Source organism: Nicotiana tomentosiformis, chromosome 4, assembly GCF_000390325.3.
Source record: "Nicotiana tomentosiformis chromosome 4, ASM39032v3, whole genome shotgun sequence".
In the NCBI taxonomy this organism is placed as follows: domain Eukaryota; kingdom Viridiplantae; phylum Streptophyta; class Magnoliopsida; order Solanales; family Solanaceae; genus Nicotiana; species Nicotiana tomentosiformis.
Window position 1 is genome coordinate 130,954,147 of NC_090815.1, and position 12,527 is coordinate 130,966,673.

General features: G+C 34.4%; 2 protein-coding genes across 2 annotated transcripts; one reads left to right on the forward strand and one right to left on the reverse strand.

Annotated features, from left to right (window-relative positions):
- Positions 1-834: 834 nt before the first annotated feature.
- Positions 835-1,754, forward strand: LOC104116537 (chaperone protein dnaJ 11, chloroplastic-like). Its single transcript, XM_009627414.4, has one exon. It carries the CDS (start codon positions 923-925, stop codon positions 1,406-1,408), a length of 486 nt encoding a protein of 161 aa, XP_009625709.1. The 5' UTR covers positions 835-922; the 3' UTR covers positions 1,409-1,754.
- Positions 1,755-5,893: 4,139 nt separating this feature from the next.
- LOC138910529 (uncharacterized) lies at positions 5,894-6,328 on the reverse strand. Its single transcript, XM_070201772.1, has one exon. The coding sequence runs from the start codon at positions 6,326-6,328 to the stop codon at positions 5,894-5,896; it is 435 nt and encodes a 144-aa protein (XP_070057873.1).
- Positions 6,329-12,527: the final 6,199 nt, after the last annotated feature.

Genomic DNA, 12,527 nt, shown 5'->3' on the forward strand with positions numbered 1-12,527 from the left:
GATCGGGAAAGGAATATATATCTCAAAAAGTGTGATGTTAACGGCTTACTCTCTATGCAAGCTTTAGATGCTATTTCCACTACTAACCTTTTAATTTAGCTGTTAGAAAACATATGTAGTTCTATTATGATTTTGATAGTCAAAGCAGAATATATTGAAGTTGGATTAGGAAAGAACAATAAGCTGCGGACAAAGTAAGTCCTAGTAATTCATAGTTGTCCCATGACTTAATGCACAACTTACGAGGTAGCCAACAAAGAGTCAGATTCTCAGAGTCGGCTGAGTCACCAATGGATAAGCCTACGTCCAAAACAAGATCCTCACCACACACGTATTTTACCATACTGCTTTCACATGGCATTTTCAGAAAACTATGGTCAATTATATGACTTCATCCTTCACCGTAGTAAGTACTACGAGTTTCGTCATTCGTCATTTCCTGATCGACCTCGATTGATTTTTTCTTAATACTTTCTCGCTTTAAATATTCCGTGATAGATTTCGACTTATATAAAGATCATCCACTTTGAGGGATATTTATCCTGTTAGAGAACGCTTTCCTTTGATTAACCTTATGCGACACGAAACTGAATTAATCAAAATCCCAATAAGATATAGAATGTTAGGCAAAAAAATCAAAAAAATAATGACCAATTATTTGGCATGGGTTTTAATATTAAATTTTTAAATTTGATGAATTAAGCAAAAAAAAAAAAACGCATTAAATTTTACATGTCCTTGTGTTAAATATATTGTGTTGAATTAAATTATATATTATTAAAAATAAATGCTTCACCCGCCTGTGACCCTACCACTATAAATAGGAATACGTTCGTTCACCTATGACCTATCCAAACATTCACACGATAACCTTGTCTCCAATAACTAACCAAATTGTTCTAGAACCAAAAATTCCAATCCAATGGCTTCTACTTCTACTTCTTCTTTTCTTCTCTCGACTTCAATTACCGGCTCCAAATTTTCCGCCGGTACGCCACTAACACCGCCGAGCTCCGTCAGCTTCCGGCAGCAGCGATCGTTCTCTGTTTCCGCCGCTTACTCCACCGCCGAGAGGACTACAACTAGCTCTAACATCGCCTCACAGTCATCGTTGTATGAAGTTCTAGGACTTCAAGCTGGTGCTACTACTCATGAAATTAAGTCTGCTTACCGGAGATTAGCCAGAATTTTGCATCCCGATGTCGTCCGATTTCAGCAGAATTCGTCAGTTGAGGACTTTATTAGAGTGCAATCAGCTTACGCTACTCTCTCCGATCCAGAAAAACGTGCCAAATATGATCGGACACTATTTGGGAATAGATTTGAACGATATGTCGGAGTGTCGTCGGCGGGAACTCGTAGCCATTACACTACTCGCCGGAAGTGGGAAACCGATCAATGTTGGTAGCTTTTTTGCTTCGAACGGTTCATTGTGGATTTCAGCACTCCTTCGAAACTCGCTGGCCGATTAATTTCGTCTCCTGGTTTGGTTATGGTCAAAATCAACCATTACCATTTCACAGGTACAGCTAAAGAAGCTGAAAGTACCATGATCAGACGCATTAGTATTTTGATTATTCGATAGGGTACTAGTAGCATTTGTACAGTATATGTAAAGACGAATGTGTAGATTACTACTACTGTTATGTTCGTTGGGCATAAGATACTCCCCTTCGGTCCATAACTTTTTGATTTCCTTCAAAATAAGTGTCATTTTTACGTAAATAAGAATGAATTAGCTTTAGTTTTTTAAATTTATTCTTATTTACATATCTCAATGTATCAAATTAACAATATGCAAATAGTAATTAAGGATAATTTAGTCATAATACTTATTATTTTCTAGGAGTTAGTATTAAGGGGTGTGACAAATGCCAAAAAATCATTTATTATAGACGGGTTATTACACAAATAGCCGGTCAAATTCAATATTACTTTTTCTAACCGTTATACATATATTACACATGAATTATAATAATTTTAAGAGATTAGGTATGCGACTATTTAGGTTAATTCTTCAATAATAATCAAAATTGTACAACTGACCCATGTATTATTACAAATCGCAATATTATTTTTCCATTTGGTGCTATTAATGCAAAGTTGAAAACCGGTGCTATAGTTTCGTTTTATATGGCCTCTTCTTGGTCCAAATTGTAGATGAAAATGGTGTCAATTTGGTCCACAGAATCCATCGGTCCCCACTTACTGGATAAGAATTACGTGTCATAACGAATTCATGCAAGAAAATTCACATTCCTAGTAACATTAGCTGTTTCGAAAAGTAGACTAAAACAACACTAATTTTTCTCCATAACTATCTTAATTTATTGTTAATAATTGATCAGAAAAATAAAAATCATCTGGAAGCAATCAACTGTCAGATATGTGAAGGGCATGTAGGTTAATTTGACTGAACTTATAAAAATAAAAGGTTAGTATGATCATTGAATTTGGAAAATAATGAATTACGTCACAAAAATATTTTTATCAAAAATTATCTGAATTTTACTCACCATGATAGCGAAACCACTAGATTTTACCAAATACCTGTAATAACGACAGAAGTACTAATTAAGGTTAGTGGTGCTTATCGGGCGGATCGGATAAATAATTACGCTTAACAATTTGGTTTATCGGCTAGCTTTTAAATGTACTAATCCGTTAGCCAACCTTAACGGTTTGGCTTATCGGCTTTTAAATATACCAATATGAGTTTTATTCGCTTAACGGTTTGACTTATCGACTATCGGTTTTTAAATGTATCAATTGTTAGCAGAATGACACATTATATTGCATAACATATAGTGGTACAACACAAAGATGATAATATGTACACTTAAATAGGCCTCTCCGAAAGTTGCATATCATACTCAAATCATTCTTTACTATGAAAAGGAAAGAAATATAGCAACAAAATTGGAAACGAAACATCGGAGAGTCGTTACTTGTTAAAATTCGTTCAAACGGTGTGATTGGTCAGTTCTCCTTCTCATTTGAATAACAAACTAAACTATTGACTCTACGAGTCCGCCGACGAAAGAGGATATTCAATTCAACCAGCGCCAAAAATGAAGTCAAAAACATTGAATTGAATTCTAATTCTAATATTATACTAGAAGCTAATGGTCGTTGCATTTGGGCTTATACAATGGCCTTATAAATTTGGACAATTAGGAAAAATATTGGATCATTTTTTTCTATATCGTATAACTTATACAACTTACATTAGAACTTGCGTGATGCGCGAATAATATTTAAAAATTAATCATATCAATAATGTTTTGACTTGTTTGAGCATATTAGACCATATTGCTTTAGAGACAATTTCGACATTTGTTTCTCAATGCAACTTACTCAATTTTTGCATGAAATTAAAGGAGACGAATCATTAGTCATTGAATAACTAACTTTTTTATTTATTATCCATTATTTTGTACTATCATTCGCTGATATGACTTTTTCTTAACTTGTCACTTAGCTTAATATTTTTTATTTTAATTTTATCTATTGAGACTTTAGCTATGTGGTATTACTTATTGTATGACTTTTCTTTTCATAGTTTAAAGTTTCAACTACTTTTTTATATTGAGGGGTTGTTTTGTTAGTCAGATTATAATCTCTAATAAATGATGAGATAATTTAATTCTATATTTGATATAATTTTTGACTTCAAGATTAGCAATCCCGAGATAGTTTGCACCACAATTGTAATATTTTATTTTTATACCGTACTTTATATGGGAGAGTAATCTCGAAATTGCCCTTGGTCCCCGACCAAATGACCCGTGAGTCTATTAGTTGGACCTTGTTCGCTTATTTTGGGGTTTTTGGCATTATATGATAACCTAACCTAATAAATGGCATAAAAAAGCCCCAATTTATTGTTATTGGCATCTTATGCCCTGCATTTATATTTTAATTTAAAAAATTAATTTTGTATAATAAACTAGGTTAGAGCTTCTCCCCGTATGTCACTCACTCTCTCTCTCTTTTCGTATTTCTTCTCCATAAATCCTCATTCTCTCTTTTCACAACAGAAAAATTTAGAGCAATTGGCATAAATAGATGCCCAAAAGAATGAATCAACCATGAAACTGAATTATCGTGGCCCGTTTTTGAAGTTGGCACAAGTTTTTTTTATTCTCACATAGCATTAATGGACGAAATCAAGCAAACTTTCTACAAATTTGCACAAAAATTTTGTCCAAAAAAAAAATATTATGTTTGAATCGAAAGAGAAATGAATTTGGGTGACTATACACATTCCAAGTTTTTTGAACTTTTGAATTTGGGTGAATACACATCTCAGTGTATATCAATTGATATATCAATATATATCACACTGTATGTCTCTTTATTTCATATATATCATGCATATTTATATACATGTCTATGTATATCAATGAAAATATTGCGTGATATACACTAACATGCAATGTGATATACATGTCTATGTATATCAATAAAAATCTTGTATGATATACACACTGATATAATGAAGTAGCCAGAAATTTCACGAAGGGTGTTCAACCTTTGGATAAGTAAATAATTTTTTTTTATGAATGGGTGCACCGAATTTTTTAATAATAAAATACACAATATTTTAGCTAAATCATAAAAATACTTTAATATAATTAACTATTGTATAAATCAAAACCAATATAAAGGAATCAACAAAAATAATATTACTACTGAAAGCACATTTTAAATATATTATTACAATTGTACTCGACGAGGTCTCATATCTTGAAATATTTTTATAATAACCTCATTAGAAATAGTACGAAATACTTTTTTTTTCTACATAAGGCACTATGCAACCGTCCAAAAATTCATCATCCATTCGATTCCGCAAGTCATTCTTGATATACTTCATTGCAAAAAAAGCTCTTTTAACGGTTGCAGTGGCAACTGGTAGAAGCAAAGCAAGTTTCACTAAGCAGAATACAAGAGGATAAGTAATATTCTTCTTTGTCTCGACTAGGTTTTTTGAAAGTTCACCAAGTCCACCTAAATTAAAGAACCTTTGATCAATATCACGTATATCAACAATATAATTAGCAAGTTGATTCTCAAGGACAACCAAATTAAATTCATCAAGATATAATTTAGTCATTCTTACTATCTTCCTGATGTCAAAACTAGAAAATGAATCAACTAGATTCGGACAAACTACTCCATGAAACAAATCACTTGTCACCTCATTGAAACGGTCGTTAAGCTCTTGAAGTTTTCAATCAATAATCTTATAAAACACATCCACACGATAATGATGTATAGTAGTATGATTAACAATTTTACGTCGTGATCTTCCAGAGTTAGCATATGGCTCATCAAAATTTGGTATCAGAATATCATGCCTGATACAAAATGTAGATACCTTATTTTTAAGTGGATCTCATCCATCAACTCTTAACTCTTGAAGCTTTTGTTTTGCTATTTCAACAAGTATCATGGCATTAGCAATATCTTGCTCCTTTTTCTGAAGCAATATATTAAGATCATATGTGATTCTCAAAATATCTTTCATAAAATGCAACATGAAAGCAACCTCAAACGTTTGGCAACTTCTAAGATATCTTGTTGCCTTAACTCTTTCATCTAAAGTACTTGCATCTTCAACAAGAGTATCAAGTACAACAACAATCGAGTCAAACAAAAGTATAAATTTTCCAAACGACTTGTAGTGAGATCCCTAACGAGTATCACCGGCTCTAACAAGACCAAGCTCTTGATTCAAGCCTCTACCTATTTCTAGATCACCCATATCTAATGCCTCTTGGAGTTTTTCTTTTTAAGATTCTCGAAATTCATCCATACGTTTAAAAGAAGCTCCCAACATATTCAAAATATTTGAAACCAATAGCACAAGTTCTCCCACTTGAACACATTATTTTGAAACCGCCACGAGAGTTAATTGAAGTTGATGAGCAAAACAATGAATAGAATGAGCTGATCTACTTTCTTGTTTAATCAACATTTTAAGACCATTGATATCACCTTGCATATTGCTTGCCCTATCATAATATTGTCCACTTACAGAAGATAAACTTAATGAATGATGAGCAAGTACGTTAACAATTGCTTTCTTCAGGGATAAAACACTAGTATCAGGAACATGAACAAGTCCAATAAATGCTTCCATCACAAATCCTTTTCTATCAACATATCTCAAAACAATAGCCATTTTCTCTTTTCGTGACACATCAAAAAATTCATTAACTAATAGAGAAAAGTAGTCACCATTTAGATCCTCTATTATAGCCTTAATTGTTTCTATCTTACATGTAGTCACAATTTCTTTTTGGATGTCTGGAGAAGTCATTTTATTATTTTTTGGAGCATTTTGCAATACAAAAGGCTTAATCTTTTCACATTTATCTCAATACCACGAAAGAACTTCAAGAGAGTTACCTCTGTTCAATGACGATTCACTTTCATCGTGACCACGGAGTGCCAATCCTTGATTCAAGAGAAGTCTTACCATATCAATTGAAGCATTTAAGCGAAGTCGATATTCATATTTTATTTGATCAGATTATTTGTCAAATGCAGCATGAATGGACTGTTGTTGTTGCATTAGATCTTCACAATTTCCTTTTGCTTGATTATGAACACTATTCGGCCTACCAATATGCTTTGAAAAGCTGTCTTTGGTCTTATACCAATTTCTAAATCCTTTACTTAAAAATACATCACCTCCACCTTGATGAATATTATCACCTTTAAACGAATAATAAGGTAAATAATATGTCGCATCAGTACTTACATTATATTCCAACCAGTCACCATAATCATCAAACCATTTAGAAAGAAAATGACGCTTTGATCCTGAAAAGTCAGATCGAGAGAAGTCATGACTCGGAGGTTGGCAAGGTCCAATTCGAAGGTATTCCCTCCTTATTTTATCACGATGGTTTGGATGATAATTCAAAATTGGAATTCTTTCAGCTGGAACATGATTTATATAATTTAAATCAAGTTTTTGTCTCTAAGCAGAATGCGACGATATTTCTGATTGGTCTACAGTTTCTTCTCGATTAGGTTGATTTTGAGATGTCAAACTTGTTTTTGGTAACTTACTAAAAAATTTCTCAAGTCCATTAAAATTTCAAATCAAACTGAAATAATAGTCAAGTGCATCACACTTATTAAAAATAGAAAGAACATCTATTAAAAAGTACCGTAAGTACTCAGTGTATTACTACACAAGTCAAAAAAGCTAAACTTTACCACCACTTCAGCTTAATTAGCAGGATCCAAGAGCAATATACAAGTTTTGCTTCTTAAATACGAGTTTAGGCATCATGAAGGAAGCATTTAAAAATCAAATAGTTCCTAATCAGCATCCTTTCAGAGAGTTATCATCATAGAAGAAGCCCATAATTAACTTCTACTGTCTCCAACTCGAGCCATGTGAAATGCCTTTATAATATAATGAACGTTGAAAATCAAAATCTGAAAATTCAAATTATGTCCCAAATTCGTATACACATCCACCAAATTTTTCCTTATTTTCTTTTTTAAAGAACAACTATATGTTCAGGAATGATGAATCGGGTCATCTAAGTATCAGTTATTTTATTCTGGTTGTAAATTGTTTAAGAGATTTAAAAATATTTAGTAAAATTTTAATCTCTAAAGACTCTAACAATAAAATTTAGATTATAAATTGAGCAAAAAAAAAAGGAAAAAAAAGAGAGACAGAAGAGTCTAACCTGAGATTGAATCAGATTCAGAGTTATGGTGCACGATTTCACGGGCATCTTACAATAACGCAGCAAGCTAGCAAGGCAAAAAGCAAGGGATGGTCTTTTGTTTTTCTCCTTTGTGTTACTTCTTTCTATTTTGACAAAGTTAGGTTTAGGTCTAGTAAAGAACTTTTAGAATTTTTTATTAAGTGACTTTCAATTAAATAATGATCTTTAATATTTGTTTATTGAAAAATTAAAAAAGAAAAAGAAAGTCAAAGTTTGGTTGGGATTTAGAAAAGAACGACACTTCTACTTTGGAAAGAAAAACGTGAATCTGAAGGTTACACTTATATTGCTTCTTGATAATATAATAATATAAAATAAATGGGTTGTACCAAAAGCTTGCATTGATATTCGAACCTACAATCAGTAGATAATTTGCACACCCTTCACCACTGCGCTACCCCACCCGATTGTGTCAAGGGTGTGCAAGCTATTGTATATATTAAAATAGGACAACATTTTACTTATATACGCAATGTAATTTTCCGACGAAGGGTGTGCGTCTGACCACCCTTGGAGCATTGTAGCTCCGCCATATATAACAGCCAAAATATGTATTGGTGATTATTTGCGAAATGTATATCACAATTTTATTGTCGCTCTTTCTGTATATCAAAATGAATATTAAAATTTTATTTTCCTTCTTTGTATATCCAAACTATGAATTTATAAATTTAGTTATTCAAAATTTATTATTATCTCTATACCAATGTATTATCATAATACAAATAATTATATTATTTCTATATCACAATGTATAACATATCAAATAATGTGTATGCCAATATATATATTAAATTTATTTTTCTTCTTTTTATATATCAAAAATTTATTTTCCATTTTTGTATATCAAAATGTATATCAAAAATTTATTTACTCCTACAATTATATTTATGTCTTAGAACTTGCTCTAAACTTATATAAATTGCTAAGTGGAAAATAAAATAAAAAATCAGAAAAGGGATATAAAGAGATGTTGGAAATTTTTAGATACTTTTAAAAGGAAATAAAATATAATTTTTAGGAAAATGGCTGCAACCAATTAGGGGAGAGAGATTCTTTAATAAAGAAAACTAAAGAGAATAAGGCACCATTTAGGGAGGAAGATACGTAATGCAGTAGTCGAAAAACGGTTGCCTTACATGATGCACAATGAAGAAATGGAGAGAAGAGAGAGAGAGAGAGAACGGTTCTAAATATTTTTTTGCTATTTTTAAGGAAAATAACTTTGGTTATTAGGGTGCCAATGTTTTTGGGCTTTTATTGCCAAACCTAATATAAGACCAAAAAATTGCCAAGGGATTTTTTTCGTTCGTATACACTATTTGAAAGTTTATTATCAAAAATGTCCATGTTTAGTTAATTACCCGACCTAAACAAGTTTTATCTTTAAAATATATACATTCCACCTTAAAAGCCTCTCAATCCATTATTAGTGCCTTCAATCAAGGGAGTTAGTTACACCCTTTTCCTTTTTCTCCTCCTCTTCTCTTTCTTCTCTCCGGAATATTGGTACGGGATCCCTCCTGCGGCTGCTTTGAACCCTTGGGATCCATGAACAGATGTGTCTACTCAATAAACTATTCAAAATTATTTTCTTGCTACAAATTAATATTAGAAAAAGTGAACAAATATTTATTTATTATAGAAGAAGATGACCTCACAAACATGGAAAAAAAATCAAAGAATAACCCGTCACGACCCAAATACCCAACCAGTCGTGATGGCGCCTATCGTGGAACTAGGCAAACCGACATTCTTAATATGCTTTCAATATATAACAGAAGTGAGCTAAAGCAATTAAACTAACTGAAGGTTTACATAATAACGGGATAAAAACCCAAAACACAAGTGCGGAATGATAGCCCGACATCGGGGTATCACTAAGTCACGAGCATCTAACAACCAATCTAGAAAATAGAGTCTAATACAGTATGTGCCAAATGCCAATACAAGAGAGAAAAGAAAATAAGAAAGGAGAAACAAGGATTGCGGACGCCGGCAGCTACCCCGTAAGTCTCCGATAATCAGCTCGCGCACGAACTCGGCGACTGCCAGAACCGTACACACCTGGATTTGCACATGAAGTGCAGGGTATAGCATAAGTACAACAAACTCGGAAAGTAACAAAATTAAATAAGGAACTGAGAAGCAGTGACGAACTATAATAATACAGATCATTTTAAAAGTTTTCAGTAAAGAGTGGACATGCTTTCAAATCCGGTGGTATAAGTCAAATTAGTTCGAGCTCAAGTAAAACAGATATGAATCTTCCAGAAATTTCACAACAACATTAGATAGCAACTAAGTGCAACAATAAATAAAAGCAAGTACAGCTTCTCAAGGCAGCAATCACTCAACGCATCTCAACAGCTCATACCCTCGGCTCTTAACCCTCAATACACACTCTCAATAGGTACATGCGCTCATTGGGGTGTACAGACTCCGGAGGCCAATCCAATATTGTTGCGGCATGCAAACCGATCCAATATATATATATATATATATATATATATATATATCACAGCTCGTAGCTCGGCATTCAGACCCTATCTAAGTCACTAACCTCACCAGCCCCTCGGGCTCATAAAATATCATAATAACCAGGCCAAGCAGAAAATACAGCAAGTATCAACAAGAAATGAGAGGAAACATAGATATAACACACAAGTAAAACTGTGACTAAGTACAAGACAATAATTAACAGTCAATTCAACAAGTATACGACCATTGCGGGCCCCAATAGTGATAGGCCTAATCATGGTTTCTAACATGAAAAGCATTAAATTGCTCAAAGACAAGGAAAACAAGTAATAACAATGGCTATTCGACTTTACAGTCTCACAGGACGGACCAAGTCACAATCCTTCACCGTGCATGCACGCACGCCCGTCACCTAGCATGTGCGTCACCTCCAATATTAATATTATACAAATTCTCGGGGTTTCATACCCTCAAAACCAGATTTAAGACTGTTACTTACTTCAAACCGAGCAAATCTCTACTCCAAAATGCTTTTGCCTCTCAAATCGGTCTCCAAATGTCCCGAGTCTAGCTACAAGTAGAACAATACAATCAATATAGGCTAAATGGATTAATTCCACAAGAAAAGTACTAAATTATAGCCAAAAATCCGAAATTGGCCCGAACCGACCCTCGGACCCACGTCTCAAAATTCGACAAAAGTCACAAAACCCGAAAGCCCATTCACTCACGAGTCTAACCATACCAAATTTACTCAAATCCGATAACAAAATCCCATTCAAAACCTCAAAATCCCAACTCAAGAGTTCTTCCTCTTTTTTCCCAATTTCTCACCCCCAAATCACAAATTAGATGATAAAATTAAAGATGAAATCATAGGATTTAACCAAAACCAAGTAAGAATCACTTACCCCAATCAACTCCACAAAAATTCCTTCAAGAATCGCCCAATTCCGTGTTCTCTAGCTCAAAATATGCAAAATGGGTTCAAACCCTCGTTTTTAAAATTAATACTGCCTGCCCAGATATCCTTCATCGCGATCGCGGAACATTTCTTGCGATCGCGATGCACAACTATGCTGCCCCATATTTTTACCCTACGCGAATGCGGAATCACCCACGTGATCGCGGATCACTGCCTCTCATACCTACGCGATCGCATTCTGCCTCACGCGATCGCATGGAGCATTGGCCACACCTCCCCTCCTGCTCAAATCCTTCTACGCGGACGCGACCTTAGCCATGCGTTCGCGAAGCACATCTTCGCACACATACGCGATCGCGTTCCTAACTCTGCAATCGCATAGAATAAACTCACATCTGCCCCAAATAAGCTTACACGATCGCAAATGAATCCCTGCGATCGCATATAAAGAAACCAGAACCTGTTGAAACAAAAACTTCAGCTATCAAGCCAAGTCCAAAAATGATCTGTTAACCACCCGAAACTCACCCGAGGCCCCCGGGACCTCAAGCAAACATACCAACACATCCCAAAATATCATACGAACTTAGTCGAATCCTTAAATCACCTCCATCAATATCTAAAACACGAATTGCGCACGAATTCATGCCTAATGAACTTCGAAATTTCCAAATTCTACAAACGACGCCGAATCATACCAAACCACGCCCGATTGACCTCAAATTTTGCACACAAGTGATATTCAATATTATGGACCTACTCTAATTTCCAGAATCGGAATCTGACCCCGGTATCAAAAAGTCAACCCCCCGGTCAAACTTTCCAAAAATTCGACTTTCGCCATTTTAAGTCTAAATTAGCTACAGACCTCAAATTCACACTCCGTACACGCTCTTAAGTCCAAAATAACCCAACAGAGCTAAGGGAACCGACAGAACTCCATTCCGGAGTCATCTTCACACACTTTCGGTTACGGTCAAATTTTTAAGACTTAAGCTTTCGTTTTAGAGACTAAGTGTCCCAAAACACTCCAAAACCAAAAACAAGACCTCCCGGAAAGTCACATAAGCAGAAACAGATACGGGGAAAATAGTAAATAGGAAATCGGGGCTAATACACTCAAAATAACTGGCCGGGTCATTACATCCTCCCCTTCTTAAAATAATCATTCGTCATCGAACGAGCATAGAGACATACCTGAAGTGGTAAAAAGATGAGGATAACGGCTACGCATATCATGCTCGGTCTCCCAAGTCTCCTCCTCGGTCGGCTGACCTCTCCGCTGCACCTTCACTAAAGTTATATCCTTTGACCTCAACTTCCGAACCTGCCGCTCCAAAATGCCCACCGGATCCACA